General features: G+C 44.1%; 1 protein-coding gene across 2 annotated transcripts in view; it reads right to left on the bottom strand.

The window, feature by feature from the left end:
* Nucleotides 1-16773, bottom strand: part of Tfap2d (transcription factor AP-2 delta) — a 53798-nt gene extending 37025 nt beyond the window's left edge. Inside the window, exons 1-5 of one of the 2 annotated variants that reach the window (XM_076556994.1) lie at nt 16735-16773; nt 15150-15647; nt 11664-11724; nt 1483-1648; nt 1183-1301 (exon numbers count right to left, since the gene is read on the bottom strand). In XM_076556994.1, the coding sequence (XP_076413109.1) occupies nt 1183-1301; nt 1483-1648; nt 11664-11724; nt 15150-15647; nt 16735-16773 (883 nt within the window). Of the gene's footprint in view, nt 1-1182; nt 1302-1482; nt 1649-11663; nt 11725-15149; nt 15699-16734 lie in introns of those variants that run through there. The other variant, XM_006985937.3, reaches the window with a different exon arrangement.
* Nucleotides 16774-24096: the final 7323 nt, after the last annotated feature.

Genomic DNA, 24096 nt, shown 5'->3' with positions numbered 1-24096 from the left:
TGCTTCTCACTCTCCATAGCATCATATACACAAGCTAACTGATGCAACACAAGTCTCAGAAGTGTGTTCTTAAAACACTTGGCAAAGAAGGAAAGCCATCCACCATTTATATTTAAAATGGTATTATGGATTTTTAAAGAGCTTTCCTCTGGCATTCAAAATCCCACAAAACCTGTTACTCAGTGGAGCTGCTCCTTAGAAAAGGATTGTATGAAAACGTGCAGTTTAGTCCTTTCAGAAGAAACAAAGGAAAAATATGAGAGAAAAAGTACTTGGCAGTCCATTTCCACCTCCCTCTATATATTACTTCTTAACATAAATTTCTCCCTGACTCAGTTTACCCCTTAATACCCTCAATTCACAGAAGCATGAACTTAAATGTGCTTTAAGAATGTCCACAAGCCCTAAATATGTTTTAAAAATGTCTGCAAGTCCAGGAGAATTCTGGGAAGAGGAAGGGCAGAGTCAGAGTTACTGACAGATGCACAGGAAGCAAGATAAAAATGACACACTGAGAAAAGGTACCAAGCCACATGGCTAAACATAGATAGGAATTGGCGGTTAGTTTAAGTGTAAGAGTTAGCTAGTAACAAGCCTGAGCTACTGGCCAATCATTTACAATTAAAAAAAATAATGTCTACAAGCTTGTGGGTATGGTGGCCTACACCTTTAATCCCAGCATTTGAGTCAGAGGCAGACAGACCTTTGTAAGTCATAGGCCTGTTAGAGTTACATAGTGAGACCCTGTCAAAATGTCCACGATGTTTAATGCAATGTGCTTTTAGGCCCAGTAAGTTATGAACCTCACAAGGTTGCTTATCCTACTGAGTTACAATGGATTAAACTAGATTTATTCAAACTCTAAGCTAATAAGGCAGTGAGAAGACCATGGCCTTGCTGCTGTTCTCTGAGGAATATTTGGTGAAGCATCACACATCTTCCATTGCCTTCTTCCACCTTCCCTTTGATTGCCAAGCATAGTAAGTCAATTGATATCCCACATATTAGCCATACTTTCTATTAAGGCAAAGTTAATCACTGTCAAAATTAATTAGGAAGTTTTCCTATTATTGTTAATGATCACCCTTTACAAAACTGCAGTAAGGCAGTAAAATTAACCAAGGCTTGGAGTACCACTGAGACCAGTGTTTCATTATTTCCTCGAGAACATGAAAGTCATACCTTCGACTAAGGAAGTGAGGAGGGTGACATTGGCTGCTTTCCGCCTTCCAGCTGGCAGGTTTAGGCCAAGCCTATCCAGTTTCTCTCTTAGGCATCGGCCACCATTCTTGGATTTTGCTCTGTGCAGAAGCAAGTGACAATTAAGTTTGGTTAGTTAACACTTGGAAGAAATTATGAGACAACTTGGTCTCGTGGGGATGATGCCACAGTGGGTGGAGGATAAAAATACAGAAGGTTCGGGAGTGAGATTGGTATCAGTTCAGTTACCCGAAACAAGGTGTCTAAACAGCTTCATCTTACCTCCTCAGAATGCCTCCCAGGAGCGAAGCATTGAGGCACTCAGGTGGCGAGAGACGCCTCTTTACCTCAGCAATGGTCACCTTGTATTTGGAAGTAGAACTGAGAAGGGACAAACGACCAGGAACTGAGCAAAACAAGTCTGTGGGGTTGACCACACAGGTGCCACCTTGGAAGGGAAAAATGTACAAGTTAGTAATAGTGAAAGAATAGAGCTCTGTGAGAGGCGGGTAGTATCAAGAGATCCATGGCAACAGCCGTGTCTCCCTTCCATTTACATCATGCCAGGCTACTCAAAAGACAGACTTCCAAGAACTAATTAGGATTTTGCATATCACATAGAAAATGAATCTATGTGTATCATTGTAATCCTAGGCAAAGTTAGCACCTTCTACAACATAGGCTGCCTCTACAGTGTTCATTTTGACATTATTGCATCAAGAAACACAGCAGTACGTTAATGCCCCCACATCCAACAGTTAACCTCAGAAAAGCAGTTGCTATTGGTTCACAGTTACATGTGACTGTGCACACGTACAGAATGGATGGAAACTTTTGATGCATGCTTTTCTTTTCTAGAATGTTTGTAAAGTTACCGTCTTCCTTCCCTCATCCATCCACCAGCTAAAGGCACCAATCCCCATAGACACTAAAAATCGCCTGCCCATCGCCAGGAATCTCTATGCCAGTGACAATACTGTCAAATCTGTAGACCATACTTCAGTCTGTACTGTCAGCACATGTAGGCAAACACAGTGTAATATCGAGTGCTAGCTAGTTACCTGCATTAAATACGACTACTATTATCATTATGATGGTTGCTTCACCATTACTGTTAGGGTGCAGGGCAATGGTAACCATTCAGAACATCACCAAACAATTTCACCATGATGGAATTCCTTGGTGATGGGGTATCTTCAAGTTCTACAGAGCCTCTTGAGCCTCATACTCCTGCAGAAGCAGCTTACTCAATTCTCTAGCCTCAGACAGCTCTCTCTGGCTAAAATAGACTTGGATGCTCAAGTGTGAGCATCATTGGTCATAGTTTCTTGATGCTCAATTGCTAACTTGCTTCAAAAATCTCCAGACAAAGCCCACCCTGCTAAAATGATAGGCATATGAAGTTGGGATGTAAGGCTACCTTTATATGCCCCCAAGCCATTGCCAAATTCGAGTTCAAAACTCTGTTTTCTTAATCTTTGTTTCTTTCTTTCTTTCTTTCTTTCTTTCTTTCTTTCTTTCTTTCTTTCTTTCTTTCTTTCTCTCTCTCTCTCTCTCTCTCTCTCTCTCTCTCTCTCTCTCCCTCCCTCCCTCCCTCCCTCTCTCCCTCCCTCCCTCCTTCCTTCCTTCCTTTTTTTTTATTTCATACAAAGTGTGTGTCGCGGGGTGGGGGGTGGGGGTGGGCAGGCTAGGATGTCAAATGCCCTGGAACTGGAGTCACAGGTAGTAGTGAGCTGCCTGATGTGGGTGCTGGGAAATGAACCCAGGTCCTCTGCAAGAACAGCAAGTGCTCTTGACAGTTAATCAACCCCTCTCTTTTGTCCTTCACAGCTGTTTTTGTTTTGTTTTGTTTTGTTTTTCTGAGCATTCATTTTCTTGCTTTAGTTGTAGGTAAGCTTAAGTTACTTTTCCAGAAAAGGGAATTATGAGGGAAAGGAAGGGAGGGAAAGAGTATAGAAAAAGAAAATACAGAAGACTGTTGCCCCAAATCCATTTACTAAGAGGGTGATGCACTTTGGCTTTCTAGGGAGTTGGGAGTGTGGGATCTTAGACCCCATTTGGTCCTCATTCAGAATCTATGTTTTGAAGGAAGTCACATGCTGCTCATATTCATTAAAGTTTGAGAAGTACTGGACTAGAATTTATCCCTTGCCCCCCAAGTAGCCCCTATCATCGGAACAGTTACAGCAAGGAACCTCTGTTCTTTAGACTCAGGGTTGTTCCCTGGGCATGCCACCTAAAGAACCTGGGAGGACATGAACATATGTAAAATAATCCCTACCTGGAAGTAAGAATATTAAAATATTTCCAACCCTATGATGCTTGGAATTTTTCCTAGCTGTTTTACAATTACCCCTATTTCTCTTTAAAACAAATTTATTTGTTTGTTTGTTTTGTTCCCTGTGTAGCCCTGACTGTCTTGGACTTACTCTCTAGGCCAGGCCAGCCTTGAACTCAGAGATCTGCCTACCTCTGCCTCTCAAGTGCTGAGAATGAAGGCGTGTGCTACCACTGCCCAGCATGTATTTTTTTCTTTGACGCTTTCATGCATGTTCATAATGAATTTCAGTCATTTTTATCCCCATTATCTTCTGTCATCCTCCTTCTCTCTGAAACCCTCTTCCCAGCAAGTCTTCCTCCTGTTTTTAACTCTCTCTCTCTCTCTCTGACCCTTTGAACTTAATATTTAATTATGGTTGCTTACATAAGCATGGGTGGGGTTTATTTACTGGAGCATGGGCAAGGGAGGGCCTCACCCATCTCTAAGAAACTATTTCCATCTAATGGTGCTGAGGGACACAGTATCATTCCTTCAGTAGTGTACGCACTGAGAAGTTGCCTATGCTCCAGTAAGTAACCTCCTACCCAAGTTAGCTTTAAAATTGCTAATGATCAAGGTCTTTCTCCTTTAATAATTCTGAGCTAGTTTATATGGCCCAATGTTTCCACCATACAAAAGGGAAGGAGGAGATAATGTTAAGGCACTGTGGCAAAATCTGTTGTGTATTCCAAAAAAATTCCTCATGTCATTTTCTGGAAACAAGACCAAGGTTTTAAAGTCTGAGAGGTCAGAAGGTCTATCAACTGTTAAACTAAAATCCTTTTCTTGGAGTCAAATGTGTAAAAACTGTAAACTATCTTCTACAGCAGCTGGAAACACAAATTTACTAATTCTTCCCCACTTTGAATTTCTACAGAATTTCAAAAGTAATAGTAATAGCAACAATGTTAGGAAAATTTCACAGATAGGGCCGTGGCTATCGACTCACTCTCATTTATTCTTACACTGTGTACCTATAGGTACAGAATGCACTTAAAAATAAAGGAAATTGACTTCTCAAAAGTTGAAATGAACTGAAAGTCAAGATAGTTTCAGTGAATCTAGATTTTATGGTCAGACAGTCAGAGTCATGACCTGATTGCTTGGGGATTTCAGTCAGTGTGAGGAAAATATCAAAAATCAATTAAAAAAATATGTGTATACAATATCCATCCACTCTTCTCCTGAAAGGAGGTCTCTACCTGCAGTCACTATGAACCAGAAGCAGACATATATCTTAACATTTAACATCTCTCCTTGTATATCAGTCAGTATTTTACTAAAGAAAAAGAATTAGTCTTAAGTGTCTGAGCATTTTACGTGAGTTTTTTTTTTTTCCTTTCTTCTGTCTGCTAGGAATTTTAGACTTCTCTTGTCCTTAGTAATCTGTGGGTTAGAAACTCAATTTAGCAAGAAAATGTTGGTCACAATCTTTGAAAAAGGAGTTAGGTCTAGTTTTCCTACATTCAAAAATCTGTCACCTTTTGGCTTAGTTGAAAGTAGGCTGCTCCCCGGGCATCCTCTAGGTAGGCTACCTAGCCATCTGTGAACTCTGGAGGCCCTGAGTGTTTCTGCTCCTCCATCCATGTTGGCTTGTGGCTTATGCTAAAGTAGGCATGTGTTAGGTAAGTTACACAGGCTGCATATTAAGAATATGCTTTATGCACACACAAATTGCCTCAAGGATTTATTTTGTATTCAGGATTATCCATCAACTCTAGACTCTTTTATTTTTTATGTCACAGAATCTTTAAAGGGAATTTCTGTTGCTTTGATACGTGGCATCGTTGGAGCCTTGGGGGAACTCTCTTATTCTGGCTAAAGATTGGGCAACTTGTAGAGTTTACATCAACTTGGGGAACCTGATAGCTTGCTTCCCAGTGGGTTACTTTTCAGGAGGGCAGAGGAAAAAAAACAAAAACAAAGACATGATAGCCAGGGTTTTGCATTTGTAATGAAGGTAGTGACATGGTAGAACCTAGGTAAGGGAATGGAGACTATCAACAGTGATGATGAGAACTCAGAAGACTATCAGAATCGGACCTCAGCAAGCTGTTAACAGTAGTCATTCTGTGTTCCCCACTCAAGGTCCTCATGGTGCCTCTGAGGCCCCTCAGCCCTTGCAGATGTTGGGTGGTTCTCATTTTCTGCTCAGCATGCCAGTTGGGGATGCCAGAGTCAAATAGGTTATGTAGAACTTCTCAGGTGCCCGCCCCTCCTCCATTCATGGTACACGGAGAAGCAGTATTTCTACAGAGGCTTGCAAATTTTGCGAAGAATCTATAAATTCTAATGAGTAGCTATGTAAGAAGTTAAGAATTGTCTACTCCAGATCAATTGTGTAGGACACGCCTTAAAAAAAAGTCCTAATTCTGCCAAAATAACAGGAAGAAGTTAGCCAAATTCTGTAGTTATCACTATATCTGGCACAGAATAACACAAGTTTAGACTGCCCTTCATACCCTGATAGATCCTGAAGGGCCTGAAGAAGGAGCTGCACTTCTCTTGGTTAGCCTGGGAATCTGTCCTTCTACCTTCAGACCATGAGTTGGGGGGGGGGGGGACACTGGAACTTGCACACTAGCTTGGAGAACAATTCTTTCTTAATCTACTTGAAAACTGAAGGTGTTCATACCTATTCTAGTGGACAGATGCATACTCAGCAGCCTGAGTAATGAATGGCACCCAACACTAACTGTGCTGAGAGGCTACCACATCACAGGATAAGCTCTGTGAAGCTGGATACTCATTTACCCATTGTTTGCACTTCGACCTAATGGGAAGCCAAGTGCTAAGTCTCTTCTCACCCCAGAGCGAACAGGAGTGGTTGCAAGGAGCAGCATGTGCTGAGTCTCCGCGCCCCACCCACCCCTAAGGACACACCCAGTTGTTTCTAGAGGCCCCCTGGCGCCTTCGCAGGTGCGACCTATACTTCCAAGCCTGCTTCAGCTCAATAGGCCCCAGCGCACAGCCCACCAAGCCGGCCCACCTCAGCACCGCCCCACTCTCCCGAACGTTGGTGTTGACATAATTAGACCAAATCTTAGGAGCGAAATAAATGTTCTGTTCGCCTTACAGCCAAACAGATGTTTACAATTCAAATGAAAGAAATACAAACGGTAGGGATTTTTTTTCCTCCCCTTCTTCATCTCCAGTGATCGCTTTTTTTTTTTTTTTGATACATTAAAAATGTGTGTAAGCGGTGACAAGAGTTTCCTATCCCTGTTTGTTTTGCAGCTTCATTTCCGCGAGGTGCTCTTGTCGGACAGGTGGGGTAGGATCTTCTGGGCTGTTTCCCCCTCTAGCCTTTCTCCCTTCATCAACTCTCTATCCCCGCCCGTGGGATTCCCCCCTCCCCCTATGGCAGCAGATATTAATTGTAATCAAACAGCAAAGAGGTGGGGATGTAGTTGCCACCGCGCAGGCCTTTGATGGTGTGTCAGCAGCGAATTGTGCTGTTCAGATGGAGGGATGCGCTATTACAGGTGTCGCTACATCAGGTGGCAAGCGGCTGCTTCCTCCCAGAGCCCCGCACCTCGTCTCAGCAGAACAAAAGAAAAGGAACTGGGTACCGGATAGATAGCCTGTTGCCTGGTGTGTGCTCAGTGTGTGCTCAGGGATTAATCCCGAGTTCCCAAAGCAAAACGTACTTTGGACCGTGGCGATTTTCCAGAGCAAGGGAGGGGGAAAAAAAGGGAGCAAAGCACTTCCTTCCTCGTGAAAAATAACTGTCCAACAAACTATGCTTTGGTGTGCGCGTTTCAGAGGTCAGGGAAAAGAGACAGAATTTCAAGCCTCAAGTACGTTCATTTTAGCATTAAGAGAACACGGGCGAAGCTTCCAGTGTGTCACCTGCTCTATTTTCATTTACAAAGGCTGAAGAACCAAAGAGATGAGTTGGAGCCAGCTTAACTACAAGAGATTCAGGGTAGCCGCTCACTGATGAGACTCTGACAAAGGAAGAGAGATTAAGCTACCGGCATATCTGTTTTGCCCCTTTTAGAAGCTGCAAGGAGCTAAGACTGCGATTCCAAGGTCCAATCAAGGCCCAGGAAAGTCCTGAAAAAAACCAAAGTAAGGTGCTTGTCCTCCCGAGGAGGAGCAGGCCAGTCGCCCGTGAAGGCGACAGAAAACAAAAAGTGTCAGTTCTATCCTACCCATTATTGGTAGAGAGGACAGTTAAAGTTAAGGCTGCATTTGCAGAAAGACTTATTTTGAAGAAGAATTAAATCAGATCAGACAATGTTTGCACGGAGGTATAAACGCCTCAGCCTTGGCGAGCCAGTCACCTCAGCGATCCGACACACTCCAGCTCCCTTAAAACGTGCAGAGTTCAAATCATATTAATTCCCCCCAAATGTTTTGATTCAAAGTAGTTTGTATTTTGTGTAGCCAAGGGCAATCGGGAAAGCGCTCCTGCCTGCAAGTGGCCGGTGGGTTCCCTCTCCGCGTGGCCCAGAGGCTACAGCGGTATTTAAGCTTCGGAAATTAGCCTGGGGCTGCAAGGCAAGATGATCACAAAGCGAAACAAGGGCGCTGCCCCTCTACACTTTTTTCATCGCCCCCCCACTTCCTTTTTTTTTTTTTTTTTTTTTTTTTTTTTTTTTTTTTTTTAGTTTGCCATCCGGATTTCACAAAAGAGATCAGGGCCAAAGAGTCCCTTTCCACCCACATACAGGAAGTCTGAGTCTTCTCATCTTCAACGCGTGTGTGAAGGCCAGAGCCCCTTTATCCAAGTGAACCCCATATCGTGATTCCATTCTGAGTCCATTCATGATTAGCTTCATCACCATCGTGGTCCTTCCTCATCAGCATTTTATTATTAAATACTCAGAGAGAAATGAAAGGCCCGGGTGTCTAAAAAAAGGGAGGGGCCATGAGGGTGCCTCAGAAGAGTCACCAGGAAAAAAAAAAGAGTGGGCTTTCTTTTCTTTTTCTTTCTTTCTTTTTTAATGATTGAAAACATAGGAGACTCCTGTAAATAGAAGCCCCATTCCTTCAAGAGATGCCTTTTGAAACCCACTGTCTGAATATTCAACGAAGGCAAAGCTCCACTCTGTACGAACAACATTAATATGATCTCTGCAGAATTTGTTACTCAGAAATATTAACATATCAAAGCCAACGCCCGGGGCGAAAGAAGCTATCGATACGCGAGAGCAGGGTAAAGTAAAGATTATTGGTTCTGATGGTCGGAGCGGCGGAGCTGCGGGCGAAATCGCGCACACCATTAACCGGGAGTGAGCGCGCAGGGAGCTGGGCCTCGGAGGCGGGCCGCAAATATTTTATCTAGGTGGTAATTACCTCGCTACTACCTCCCTGGTCTGTCCACGTTATCTTTTGGCTATCAGACTTTCGTTTACAAGGGAAAAAAAATGTAACTGACCCTTAACAAAGTGAGTCTGAGAAAAGACATTTTGGTCTTAATTACATAGTTAGTGAATGATGACCCCTTATCCGTCCACCCTCTGCAAACCAGGCCAGTTTCTCTCTACCCTCCTCAGGTACCACAACCAGGCAGGCATCTTTCCTCAAGGCAGACCTTGGGAGAGAGTGTCTGGCGAAGTGAAACGTTTTTTTTTTCTAGTATTGTAAATGCTTGATATTATCAGGAACGTAAATATACTCAAGAACTATGACATTCAGAGGGCCGCAGGGGCAGTACAGATCTGTGATTTGTGAGAGAAAATAGGGAAGCATCAAGACTTTAAGGGAGATCAGCCTGAGGAGCATAGACTTTGTCACCACCGGAGGGACGGGAAGGGAGTAGATGACTTAAGGATTAGATGTTCTGTTTTTGATGACCTGAGCTATCCGATATTAGGAGTTCTGCCGTGTGCACAACGCACTATGCCAATGAAGAGAAGGGGTTTCATAGGTATTTTGACATAAGGGTCCTTGCCAGGGCTGACAAAACAGAAAAGTCCTTACTATCCACTTGGAAATTGTGAATACTGATAGAGCTACAGAGTCATCCATCCATCCATCCAACACACACACACACACACACACACACACACACACACACACACGCACACACACACCCTTCTCTCCAGAGCCAAGATTGTTCCTCTCCTGTAAGAGATGTGGGAATGGGAAAAAGTGGTCAGATGCTGGGGTCTGAATTACTCAGAGGTGGGGACTTCAGATTTTGTTGTTGCCCAGGTTCCTTCCCGTGGAATTGCATTCTCCTCCACAATCAATGCTTGGTTTAAAATAGCAGACTAAGAGAAGGATTTTAGAAGGTGAAACAAATAGGTACTGAGTTGTACAAAAACAAGAAAACATCACCCACGGAGCTTCGCTTCTGTAGTTGTGATACGGTAAGAGCGCACTTCCCTCCTTTAGACACCTCAAAGCTTAGCTCCTCTTGGATGGCCAGAAAAAAGGGAGGTGTTACTAACTCTCCCAGGAAACTTTATTGATTCCACAGCATCTACAATCCCAGCGCTCAGCCTGGAATTCATCTTGTCAGTTATGCTACAATCATTTGGATGTGATAGTCAAGCGTTGGGGGAGGTACTTTAACCAGTACGAAGCAGACTGCACGAACCGCGGCGCAAAGCTCGGCTCGCCCAGCAGCCGGCTTCCTTCCCTAATTAGTGGCGCTGTCCTTCAGCACCACGGTGTCTGTGCGCCCTGAGCGCTCGGCCTCACCTTTAGTGTGTTTCTTTCCCAACAGACACCAATCAGCAAGACTTACTGAGCCCCCCTTTCACTGTGTATATTTTACTTGTCCAACAGTTATGAACAGATAAATTTAATATTCAGAAACTTGTCTCTGTTTTATGTTATTCCAATATGGCTGAATACAGGCCTGGCTGGAAAGCTTAATATTGTTCCTTTTAAATAACTATGAAGAGTGATATTCATACTCTAAAAAAATTTTTTTTGAAATCTCAAAAGTGTGCAACAATGGGCTTGAGTAATTCTTTGAAACTCTACATAAATTCCAAGCACACAGTTTTTTGGAACAGCCAAGGTCCCAAAGATAAGCCTTCTTTGTTTCCTCTTCTGATGTTTATAGTGGATGCCGGGCCATGAGATCTGCACTTAAACACAAAATATTCCATTGCTTTAGGAGAGTACACCATTCCTATAAAACAAGCAACTCACTTTGAGAGAAATGGAGAGGGACTAAGGGACAGCTATCTGGTAATATCGGTGATATCGGTTTAGTGGTTTGGTTACTAGAGACAACTGTGGCCCTGAAGCAGGAATTAGTCTTGGTGAATAGGCCCCATCTTATTAATTCGTATGAAGTTGGGATAACAGCTGGTCCCTCTTGCCTCATGTGCTCCTCGGGTTACTGGGCATGCTAGGAAAATAAACTTCAGAGGCTCGGGGTACAGTTAAGCAGGGGAGCCAGCAAAATCTGCACTGCCTTGAGGCCCTGTGAATGTCATAGTTCAAAACCTTTTGTCAAAATGGAACATCTGAGATACAGCCCCCTTCAGTGCCTTGGCTGAATGCACCAGCTCTCTTCTCACCCCCCTTTCCAATGCCATGGGTAACTCTGGATTCAGATGTTTTCCTCAACAGATGGGAACAAGAAAGCTTTATCCAGTACACTTAACACTACCTCCTCCTCCCACCCTCTCTTAAAGAAAGAAATCTTCTGGACGCTTCAAAAAAAAAAAAATAAGGCAGCTACAATATTGGTGACTCATTAGCCTCCTGGAAAGCCTCAGTGATACAGCCTTTCACAGAATCCCTCAAGGCCCATGGCTAACACCATCACCCCAAACACCCAGGCTGTGGCTGGCACATTAGGTCTAAAAGGAACCAGAATTGCTCCAGGATGTGGTATTGGTGAAGGGAAAGAAGTGTGAAAACTTTTGTTTTAAATCCTGGTAATTTTCTCCCTAAGTTTGGGTCTGTCGCCATTCTGTGAGGAGTCATAGATAGCTCCTAGCATAAGTCTTGAGGCTTACTCGGCCCTGAAGTGTCAGTGAAAGAAAGGAGGCTTTTAAATGTAGTTATGACTGTTATGGATCTGGAATAACCGACTCACATAACCCTTCTTTGTTTGTTTGTTTCTTAATCAGCAGACAAAGAACCCGATGTTGACAAGCCTTCCCAGGTCTTCAAAACAAAGAAATGGATTAGAGATGAATGTCTGAGGTCAAGGTGTTCTACTCACCTCTCCTTATCACTCCCCCTTGGCCGTTGAGAACAATCCCACACTGGGCTTCCACGGAACCCTTCGTCAAAGAAAAGGAAAGAGAAGCATTCAAATATGATAGGCATGACCATTTGGGTGAAATATTTCAGACTAGCCTATCCCTGACCTCCGTCTCAGGCAACCACTGAAGGAATCATTGACAAAACAAAATTTTAAGGAAACTATTTTAACAATATAAATACAACATAAAACTTCTATCCATCTCAAGGTACCCATTTTACTTCACTCCCCAATATTACACTTCAGAGGTCTTAAGAGATTTTTCTTTTGGACCCAAAAGAATGAGAAGTCCTTTGAGTCCTGAGAAGGAACACAGGATGCACACAGGCAGCGCATGTTCACCACTTTCTGGGTGAAGAAAATTATAGCTTGAATGTCAAGTCTGGAATTGTGAGTTTCTTTGGAGGTTCAGAGGAAATATTTCACATGGAGGACTCAGAATATCTTCTAAGGATTTGGTTTCCCCAAAAGCAGGAGCACCAAACAATTCTCTCCAAAATGGGCCCTATGGAGGAGACACCTTCAGGTCCACTCTGCAGATCTTCAAGCTCCTAAGGTGCTGAATGATCATTTGAACTGGAAAACTAGAAAGGATTTGCTGATTTGTTATTAAAAAAATAAAAATTTCTCTCTGTGTCTGTCTTTTCCCCCCTTCTGAATCAAAACGTGTTAAAAGCTCATTTTCCTTCACAAACAAACGAGGTATTGGACATGAAAGAGGCCTTGAAGGGTGTTAACCTACCCAACAGCCCGTGAAGAGTTAAGTAAATGCGGAGAGAGTCGGTGCATAATAAAAACCCACTTTACAAAACAACCTTTACAGCCCTGGCTCCCTTTTGCCTCACCATTTTCACCATATTGAGGCAGGCCTGTAAGACCCCCCTTTTCAACCTACTCACCAGCTCTTTCTTATTTTAAATGTTCTGCCTTAAAGTGATTATCAAATCAATATGAAAAAAAAAACTTGGAGACTGAGCATAAATTAAAGCGGTGATGGGAAAAGGTGTGACAGTTTCCTTTGTTGGCCATAGCAAATCTTTTTAGGGGACTCAAAGATGGAACTGAAGCCACAAGACCGTTTGCATCTGTTAGGCAGACTTAGACCGCCCTCTAAACCATTGGACTTTCACTTAAAATTCTGTGCAGGGAAAAGTATATTTACATTTGTTGCATTTGAAATGAGGCATATGCTGATGACTGTTTTAAAAAGGAAGAACTAAAAGGAGAGAGACGGGTTTCCCCCACACACTCCTTCTTCGTTTCTTGTTTTAAATGTAGCCATGGTTCTTTCTTTTTTTTCATTCTACTAAGTACATCCAGAAGAGTGGAATAGCTTTATATATTTATAAACTTGTCCTAGTCTTCATACACATTATAATACATGCACTTACATACAGAAGTCTTCATGACCATACATGCATGTATGTATCGCACACCATACTCTTTCATCTAGTATCTTCAAGTGTTTCCTTCCTCAATACGATTAATATTATTTCAACACAAATAACAAAAAGAAAATGAAGAATAACTGTATAAGAGATAGGCTGAAATAAAGATTTGAAGATATCTGAAGTGTAAAAGGTAAAGGATACCCAAGCTCTCCAAGGAAGCAGAACAATTTCCCCTCTCACTCTCTGGCGCACTGTTAGGATGTTTATTTTCTTAGAAGAAACAGATCTTGGTCTCTTCACTTAACATACTTTTCCCCCTTCATAAGTAAAACATGCTGTTTGGTCAGATGACATTGCATAAATGACCAGTTGAATGGCACTAAGTCGAAAATTGGATAAACTACGGTGTCCTTTTGCACAGGATTCTGTCTTTGTCCGGTACTTGCAAATGTTCTAATCCTCTCTTTTGAAAAATGCCCAGCTTTGTGCCTAGCACAGAAAAAAAATTTGTACAGATACAAAAAAATCAGCAGCAGACGTGGCTATTAAAAGGAGTAAATAGGTTTTAGTTGAGCTAAGCATTGAATGGCAGATTTTTTTCCCTCCTGAGACATAAGGGGATCCTTGTGAAAAGTGTAAAAAAATGCCCTAAGCGTATAAAATTATTTTGTGAATATAAGTGTAGCAAGTCAAGATTTAAGGAGTGAAATCTTTTTTCTTGTGCATGAATCATGTGGTTATGACTCTTTGTTGGAACTGTAAGGGCTTTCACTTTAATTTAAAATTAATCTCTTGCTCAGGGGTTGAGGAGGGGGAAAGATATTCTGTGCGCAACAAGAGATCTCTTCTGTCTCCAAGTTGTGCTCCTGGAAATATCTTCCCAGTCTTTGGGAGAGTGCGGAGATGGCAAGCTTTGTGCAGACCAAAAAAAAAAGAAGATGTGCTTTCCACTTAAAGAAAGATCAAGTTGGACTCTTCCGGGTTCCTACTCTAGACCTTGGTGGGTTTTTATCGATTTGAAATGTGTCTAAGACAATGGCATCACTTCATTAATTCTTTTGTTGTCAGTGAAAGTGGAAAACGTGTTAAGAAAGTAGGAGACTTGATTGAGTGGTGGCCTCTGCAGTGTCTGAATACATTTCCTTTCTCTTTCCCTTTCTTCCTCCCTTCCCCATCCCCTCCTTTTCACTTCCCGTTTTTTTTCCCCCTCTATTTGTCTTACTTCCTTTATGCCCTCATTTCTGACAGGATAACGAATTGCATCTTACGTAATATGGGGTGACCTGAGGAGAAAGAATAAAGACGAAAAGCATCCTGCTGGGCTGCCAGCTTGGGTATGCTCTGCCTGAGCATACCCTATTCCACAGCATACCATACAGCTATACTCTGGCGAAGTGTATTGTGCAGATTATTTTATTGGGGCTGAGTTCTGAGGCTTCCATTTGTGGTTCCTTATTTGACACTTGATGTGTTTGTGAAACTTTTGCTCAAGCCCGTTCCAACAATTTCCTGAGAACAACCTCTCTCTCTCTCTCCACTCATCCCGAGATTCCCCTACAGGCTCTGTTTAGGGCAAGGCTAGAAATAGAGTAGAGCCTGTACATTATGGAAATTGAGGGTAGAATGAACTGGTCGTCAGCTTGTAGCGCGTCTTGCTCTGAGACCGCTAGATTCAAACCCAGCTCCACCGACCTCACACACACCTTTTCTCTCAGGGTCAGAAATGTAGATTCAAAAAAGACTTCTGATGACTGGCCCCAGGTAGGGGTTGCAGCTATTGATCCAATGAGAGGAACGGAGTGGGCACCGTCTTCCTGTAATTTGATGACTTCCCCTAAGTCGTGTGTGTGTGTGTGTGTGTGTGTGTGTGTGTGTGTGTGTGTGTGAGAGAGAGAGAGAGAGAGAGAGAGAGAGAGAGAGAGAGAGAGAGAGAGAGAGAGAGAGAGAGAGAGAGAGAGAGAAGAGAGAGAGCTTTACAGCCAGAGCATTAACGGAGAGCGGGAGGGGGAGGGCGAGGGGTGGGCGCAGACAAATCCGCTGCATGCTTATTTACCTGCAAGTCGTCGGCTCCCGCGGCGGCCAGCCCCAGGCTGGGCCCTGGCAGGAGTCTTTGATCTGGGTGCATTCCATACTGAGAGCCATGGCTCATGAGGGACAGGTCGTGGCGGCGGTAGGCATCGAGGCAGCCCAGCTCCCGCCTCTGCTCGTCCAGGCAGGAGGACTTGAGCGCCCGCGCATTGTGCAGGTTAATAAAGTCGGTGGGCTCCCCGTGGTGAATCTGCTGGTAGTACTGTTGTGAGTGGTGGAGCGAGTTCAGAGAGTAGGCGTCGGGAGTGACCGCCGGGTGGCTGTGCTGGAACTCGTAATGGAACGACTGGTGGTGAAGCGGGGTGTACTGGTGGTTAGTGGAGAAGTAGGGGGACGCAAACTCGGTGCCGGTGGTGGAGTAAGTTAGAGGAGAGGAGGAGGAATAGGCAACCGTGGAATTGGCTACAGACTCCAGACAGCCAAGCTGCATCAAACGGTAGCTGTTTGATCCGTCGTGACGTATCTGGAAGGAAGAGGGGGAAAGGGGAGAGCAGAAAAACTTGAGGTTTGTCATTTTGCAACCAAGGATCCACTCTCCCAGAGTCGGGAGCTTTCCCTGCTTCTCCTAGGAGAAAGAGAGCAAGCACGCTGGGCTCCGGAGAGCAGCCCGGGCTCAGTGAGCGCCTTTGCCAAGCAGACTTCCAGAACAGTTGAACTGGGGGTGGGCGGCCTCGTCTTCACAGTGGAGAGAGTGGGGTGGGGGGAATCCCCCACCCTATATAGGTGGGGGCGATATCACACACGCATACACAGTCACACACAGACAAACAGTCAGGCAGACAGACAGACAGACAGACAGACAGACACACACACACACACACACACACACACACACACACACACACACACACACACACACTCTCACACGCCCTTCCCTTCCCAACTTGTGCTTGGAGCTAGGCGTCCGGGTCAGGTTTGCAGGTGACCGGGGGGCTGCGGGGAGCGGGAGCGTCCACAGGCAGAGAAGCGACGATGCACCTCGCCGCTCCAGCAAACCCTCGCACCGCAACGCCGCCTGGCCAAGCCGAGATGTTCAGCCGGGGCTACTCAAAAATATCGTCGTCCACATATATAATTGTATATATACTAAAAATCCCGGTCTGTGCAAATTGTTCAACTTGCTCACTTCTGTAGCCGCCTGTATCCCATTCCTCAAATAAGCCCCTTGAAAAAGGGGTACGTTCTTCCCCATCCCCCACGTCCACCTACCACCCCCCATCAGTCCCTTTTCTTTGCTTTTCGGAGGATCTTTTCTGTGTCTCTAGCTTTCTCCTCATGCCCCCCTTATTGTTAGGATTATGCTTCTCCCTCATTACCGCAAATGGTGCTTAACGTGGAGAGTTGCCCTCCCTGGCGACAGATGTCATAACGAACTTTTCTCCCCTTCCCTTCCTTAACTTCTCCCGAAAGCCAGATTATAATTAAACGTAACGGTCCAATATAGATTAGAGGCAGGGGAAGCTGCCACCACCGCCCGCCACCACCGCCGCCACACACTCACACACACTCACACACACGCGCGCGCGCTCACAAAAAAAAAGTAATAATACCTCCGCATCGTGGACTAGTCCGGGAAAGGTAGTTGACATGTTGGGTTTCTCCAAAAGCTTACGGTGCAATTTCCCCCTCCAAAAAAAGAATCAGGAAAAAAATCCAAAACTTCTTGTATTTTCCAATTTTTTTTAAAGGAAAAAAAATGCTCTGTAGATACAGATCTAAATTGTAATGGTTTTGCCCGGATCGGATGGCTCCTTGCCTCGTACCCACTTAAAAACCTGTAGGAACAAAATTTTCCCTCTGCACAAAAGCAGCTCCCTGGAACAGATTTTGTACTTGCTGAGAATTTCTTTGGCTGATGTCGTAGGTCCCTTGGTAATATAGAAGTTTTGAAAATTAAGCATCAGCACTGAGAACGGGGAGGACAATAGGCAGAGGAGATTATCCCATGAGACAAGGAATAAATATTGTATCTTCGCCTAATAAGGAACTGGAGCTTCTTTCAACATTTTTATCCATTTTCCCCAACCTTTACCGTGCTTTTCTATACAGACTGAGGTGGGGACTCATCTCTGCTGAGAGCATTTACACATTTTTATTGTGAAGATGGGAATCTACCCCCAATATGTGCATGTTACAGACAGAAATATATATTAATTAAACCTTTCTTTTACATGACTGAGCACTTGTTCCTATTGGTTCTACTCCCTGGATGCTGAAAGCTGATTTTTTCCTACAGACATTAGACTCAGTCTTGCCCAGTTGGGGTGTCTGCCTTCTTCCAAGTAAAACCAACACTGTTTTTCTCATGTTTACATTGAATTTGGGTTCTTTCTCCCTTTTGAAAAGCAACACCAGGTGGTGGCTAATATTTTTTCAGCAGTTTTTAAGATAAATAACCATGATGGACAGTCCTAAGTTTCTGTCGAAACGAAGTGGGACAGCTGAAAAAATCCAAGAGAATAAAGACGTGTGAGGAGACTGCACACTTAAGTGAACGTCTTTCACCCCCAATCCAGCCTATTTTCCTTCTTTTTTGTGTTTTCCTTCTTCCTCTTGTAAACAGTGCTTTTTGTTTTTTCTTTCTGTTTTTTGAAGATGTGGAGCGTGAACCATTTAATAGTGGAAACAGGTACTTGAACACCATTACCTCCAAATACCCCCCCCCCCAAACTTAGAAGATACATTTTACAAAGAGAGGGCAGGAAGGAGACAATACACACATCTTTTCTTTTCTTGGTGGATTTCTCAACTTTCAAACAGTTTTGGAGTTTTACTTCATTCAAAATTTAGACTGCTCCATTGAGTTATCTAGTATTTTGAAGAGAGAGAGAAAGAGAGAGAGAGAGAGAGAGAGAGAGAGAGAGAGAGAGAGAGAGCTACAAACTCAAAATATGGAGGCTTTTGCAAGGTTTTATCAGCAAACTTGCCTATGCAAAAAAAAAAAAAAAAAAAAAAAAAACCCTGGCTGGCTGGCTGGCTGGCCCCACTGGTTCATCTCAGAGATAGACAGGGTAATTCAGTCTTAATTGCTATTTCATTTGGTTAGCTTTTAAGTGTTTAAACTGAGAAGGTGTCTTAATAACAAGCCGCAGGCAAGCAGACATGTGGCTTTTTTTTTTTTTTTTGGTTGGGGGTTTGGGAGGGTTTATTAGGATATGCTCATACAGGGTAACTGGGGCTGTCACTCAGAGCTTTTGGCTCTATACAAATGGACAAAGGCACATGACAAGAATTGAAATGCATTGTCGGAAATAGAGATCGGAGATGCCTCACTTCCTCACAGGATCAGCAGCCAATATTTGCTCTCCATGTCAAGGTGGACTTACCTCCCCCCCCCTCCCCCCCAATTCCACATTGTTGTCTAACAATGTCAGAAGGCTTTTCAAGCGAGGTCAATGAAGATGAAAAGGAAGAATATAGGACATGATCTTTAAGTAGGAGGGGAGAGAAGAGCACTGTTGGTCCTTCGAGACTGCACCCCCAAATGCTTGCGCTAGAGTCTCTGTGCGCTATGTCTGAGCCCAGCACTCATAGCTTACCCAAAGTGGATCTAAGTAATATGATCATACGTGGTAGTCCATGGGACCTGAGGACTGATTCTATAATCTTGTCAAAGAAATCTTGTCCCTGAGAAAGTTCAACCCCATCCCCACCAGAAGAATATAGAGGACCTGCTAGCTATCTTGTGAATGGTGAGACACGTTTTCTGGTACCCAATGTTAGCTTCATAACTAGTCTGCACTCAAATAGGAAAGGATAGAACCTCTCAGACAAGCAAAATTCATCTTTCTCTGACCCTCCTCAGTATCAGGAATGTCTTCAGTTAAGGTGAAGGGACTTTCACTTTTAGCTTAGGTCCAAGGAGAGAGGGTGCACAACTTTCTCTTCCAGGACCACCACGAGGCTCAGGACAGTATGGTTGCCTATTCAGCCTGCTGTGGAGCCCCTGGGGCCCACATATTCACTCCTGCTTCCAGACACAGCCATAAACAGCACCTCCCTTAAAAAGGAGTCTTAGGATGCTCTTGGTAATGAAGCTTAGACTCTACTGTAGGGTGCCTTCCAGCTGCCTCTTCTGTCTGAATGCTTGACTGAGGTGTTGACAGTCGTATCTCTCCATTGCTTTCTCAATTCCTACCCTACTTTCCTGAGCGACTTTTAAGCACTCAGACAAAGGGTCTGAAGAGTTTCTTTAAGTTAGTTGCAGAACACTCGGGCTTGGAGGAAACTGAAGATCACACAGTGAGAGAAGCACTTAAATAGACTTCAGGGTGATAGAGCAGGAAGGATAAAGTCGACACCTTTTTGTTACAGGATCTACCTTGTCAGGCTTGATTGGAACATCCCTCCCCCTCATCCCATGCCTTACCTCAGCATCTTAGACAAAGGGAAACTTCTGTTGGTCAACTGCTCCCTCCCACCAATATCAACTTTTAAATAAAAAAAAAAAAAAAGCTGTTTCACTCTCCAAGGATAGTTGGGGAAATCATCTGTGCCATATGCACAAATTGGTCAGTATCCCCTCCCATCTGCTCTGGGGTTGCTCAGTGTGCCCCTTTTATAAATAAATTCATTGAGGCAGGTGTGTTTGATGCCTTGTGTGTGTGTGAGGTGCAGCCTCTGGATTTGTTTCTGTTAGACATCTCCCCCTCCTGTCCCCCTGTCATCCAATTAATAGTCTTGAGCAATTAATAAGTGACATCTTGCTTGACCCAAAGACTGGGCTTTTCAGCAAAGTTAATTCCTCTTTTTCGGTTTTCCTCCTTTCTTGGAGAGTGATTGGCTACACATTCTCTAGGGGGTGTTGTAATTGAATTAACTGGCCACAGCATGCTGGATTCATGGTGACAGGCTGCCTGGGGCCCCTTCTGAGGGAAAACTGGTGGTGTGCATCCCAGTCTCAGCCAGAGGCCAGGCCAGTGCCCACATGAGCATGAGGCAACCTTGCTACCTGGTACCTCTGTGGCAGAAGAGTTCTCTTTAAGAGTCATGCCTTTCTTCCTCCTTCTATTTCTAAATCACAGAAGGGACTGTCCTACAAAAATCCTTCTAGGAATTCGCTAAGACAGCCCTTTGCATATCACCATTGCCTTGATTAGGATTCAGAGCTGGAAGAATGGTTTAGAAAGTTGAAGTTCCTCTTCCTGAGTTTCTAGGTGACTACCATGCAGTTTGCTTTAGTTTGGATCCATTCTCAAGCATTTTCACTGAAAGGATCTGTATGTACTCTAAGTTTGAGATTGGCAAACAATTAGCAGACAGCCGTCTCAGCCCTTATCCCTAACTTTAATAAGTATTTCTTCAGTTTTCTTCCTCTTCTTCCTCTTCCTCCTTTTTCTCCTTTATTTTTCCTTCTACTTGGGGCGTCTGTTTACCAGTTTGCTTGTGTTGTATTAAATAAAGTAATGATTGTAATTATTTAATATGATTTATCCTGTGTGTGTGTTTGTTTGTTGAAATCAAAGTCAAGCTTTATACTAGGAATATATTGTCTAGCATTGAGCTACAGCATTTGCTTCTAGTTGGGCAATTTGTAGCCACCACCACCACCAGATACATTTACCAACAGGAATTAACAAATGTATCTTTCATTCTCCATGTGCCTGCTCTCTCTCCCTCTTTCTTCTTCCCTTTCTCTCTTCCTTCATTTTTTTTTAGAGGAGAGTAGAGAGAAGATTGATCCATTAATGTTATGCCTTAAGCAAGTATCTGTGCACATTTTCTAAGAATGGAATTCCGTGTGCTCTGCTGCACTGGTGCGTGCAGCTCCACAACCCAAGCATGAACTTGGAAATTAGAGACATTTTCCATTGTCATAAAGCCCCCGGCTCCTAAATTATTCTTGTTCAGGACAACAGTAGAATGCTGACTCCCCCCAAAGGGTCAATGCTGCTTTTCACAGAAAACAGCAGAGTGAAGATGTCCATCACACAACTGCTACCAGGAACTATTGGTCTGAAATCTGTGGATTCTCCCGTTACCCTTCACCTCTGTGAAGCCTTATTTAAGAGCAATATTCAAATGATACTTTGAGAGAACAGAGCTGCTGAAAGACCTCAGTGTCCTACCTTGGGCTTGCTCTTACTGTGCCTGCCCATGCGGACCCCTCTGCCTCTTCTAGGATTCCCAGCCCTTTGAGGAACTCTTCCTGAATAGGTTTCTAACTGGAGCTTTGGCCCTGTAAGATATTCTTATCATTACTCTCCCAGTCAGGGACCCTTTCAATCACTCAGGGTTTTAAGGACCCGGAACCTCTCTTGGTCCATGGACTTATAATGGAGCCTTCCTCCCCCCCCCCCTTCCCTCACCACAGCTACAGGGGGCTGGTGAGCAGAGCATTCCTTCAGGGGCTGAAGAGACAAGTCTGGCAGACTTTCCCATCCAGTGTTGGAAACCTCTGGTGGATTCACTTTGCCTCCACGGGATCGGTGGAGAGAGAAGTACTCCAGACAGTGCTGAAAGTGTTTTAAAATGACTCATGTAGACGGACCTCTCTTTCTCTTGATTCTTTGACAGGGACCCCATCTCTTGACTCATTTACATGGACCCCCATCTCTCTTCGGGCCCCTCCCCATTATCCCTCCCTTTTCTAAGTGAGTTGCATGCTTCTTTTTCTGGGTCTTTTTTGGTAAGTCCCTAGCTCCCCTTTCCTCTCCTGTACCTCACCACTTCACCTTCAGCAACCCAGTGGCCACTTTACATAAAAATGTTTCCCAGTTGCAAAGGAGAAAAGGCAGGCCATTTTTGAAGAGATGACTGCAGAATACGTAGGGGAAATTGACATTTCTGTCAGACTCTCGAGTCATTTCGGTTTAAGGGCTGTCACTGATTTTTAAAAATTTCCCTTTCCTTCTCTCTTTTTTCCCCTCCCTCCTCTGCGACCCTACCCCCGCTCTGCGAGCTGTTTGTCAAAAGCCTAACGTGGATCTGTATTCTGCCTCAGCCTTACAGCCGACAGGCAACACGGATTCCATAATCGTACAGAGAAAATGCATTTGCAAGCAATTAAAAAGCCTTTCGAACGTATTAGTCGAAAATTAAACAGGAGGACTCTTTCATCTGAAGTCTTCTCTTTGATAACAGTGAAACTCGGAGCTAAGGCCCTTGTCTGAGTGACTTCTGGCTCTTCGGGAACAGCTGCCTAGCCAGGGCTGGAGCTCAGACTGGGCGCGGAGTCGGCATCCCTCTGAGTGCCTCTCTGGAGCTGTCTGGCCTGCCCATCTAGTCCTGAGCGCGCACCCGCAGGCAGCAGGGCGCGGTCCCCCAGGGCGCGATGCCCCGCAGGCCTCCCGGCTGGCTGTCCTCATTTAGGCTGGCAACCGGTTCTTTCCGCTCAATGCTTTTTTTTTTTTTTTTTTTTTTTGTCCCAGAGAAATTTACTCCTTTGGGCCAAGAAACGCCTGCGTTGCCCTCTACCCTGTTCTTTTAAGAGAGTTTGAAAGTCCGTTTGACAGCCTTATGGTTGACGATATCACCTCCGTTTACTAAGCGCTTTAAAAAGTTTATGCTAGCCTGAAAAAAAAAAAAAAACCAAAAAACAAAACCATGTATTTTCTCATTTGATCCCAAAGACAAGTGTCTTCACCGCCCAAGTAGATAAGTTGCTGTAATTTTTTTTGAAATCACCTTTGTGTAGACGAAAGAATAACAAAAAACTGACAGTACTGCTAAATTTTATTGAGAGCTTATCAGGTGGAAAGACCAGCTGCCAGCATTTTACAAGTATTATCTTGTTTTGTCCTCACAACAAGCGAAGGTAGGTAGAAAGGATCAGAGGTTGCTAACAAAACCATGACTCTACCTTCCACCCCTTCAGCTAGGCAAGCCCCAAAAAGTGAGAGCTAAAGAGATTCACATAATCGTCCAGGCTACTATGCGAATAGACTTGGAACTTAAACGTGTTTTCATCTCCAGAGACTGACCCCCTCCCGGTACCTAAACTTTTCCAAAGTTAAAACTTATTTCCTTGGTATTTTTTTTTCCTCTCCATTCCATTCCAAGAGTTTATAAGAAAACTCTCCAAGTGCTATTTGTGTTTCCTTTGCATCAAGGGACAAGCCATTGTGAAGCCTTCCGCTGGAAGTCTTGTGGATTCTGAGGCAAAGCCAGCCCTCAGCTTTCTGACTGGCTCTGACCTTTAGCTTTTGGGTGTAGGATTTCCAGTGTGGTCCCTCACCCTGGATGGTTCACTAGCAGGAGTCAGAGGCTTCTGTGGGTCTTCCAGGGCTTCTGGCCTGAGTCTCCCGTGTCTGGGAGGGTCTCTAGTACCTGCTTTCCATGGTGTCAAGGGTGAGGCTTTTTAACCCCACAGTGGGTTCTGGGAGAGCCTAGTAATTGGGGTTTCAGTTGGAAAGGCTGCAGTAGGAGATCCTAGATCCATGGAGGCCAGGGTCCAGTTGCCAAGTTTGAGTCTATGTGAAATAACTTTTTTAATTCCAAGATGGAAGGAAAACAAAACAAAACAGAACAAACAAACAAAAATAACCATAAGCAATTCTCTTCCAGTTGCTGGGAAACCTGAGAATGTTCTTAGTAGTAGAAGGAAGGCTCAACAGAGAGGAGTCTTGAGGTCTTATTCTCAATGTCATTGTGTGTGGGAAACCATGTATGTGTGTGTGTGTGTGTGTGTGTGTGTGTGTGTGTGTGCCTGTGTGTATGTGTGTTTTTGTGTGTACTTCTGTGTGTCTGTGTGTGCCTGTGTGTGTGTGTGTGTGTGTGTGTGGTCTCTGTGTGTCTGTGTGTGCCTGTGTCTGTGTGACTGGTGTGTGTGTGTACCTATGTGTGTGTAGTCTCTATGTGTGTGTCTGTGTGTGCCTGTGTGTACCTATGTGTGTGTAGTCTCTATGTGTGTGTATGTGTGTGTCTGTGTGTACCTATGTGTGTGGTCTCTATGTGTGTGTCTGTGTGTGCCT

This window comes from Peromyscus maniculatus, chromosome 21, assembly GCF_049852395.1.
Source record: "Peromyscus maniculatus bairdii isolate BWxNUB_F1_BW_parent chromosome 21, HU_Pman_BW_mat_3.1, whole genome shotgun sequence".
Taxonomy (NCBI): domain Eukaryota; kingdom Metazoa; phylum Chordata; class Mammalia; order Rodentia; family Cricetidae; genus Peromyscus; species Peromyscus maniculatus.
The sequence above is the reverse complement of the archived record's forward strand: the minus strand, read 5'-3'. Positions and strand labels throughout refer to the sequence as shown.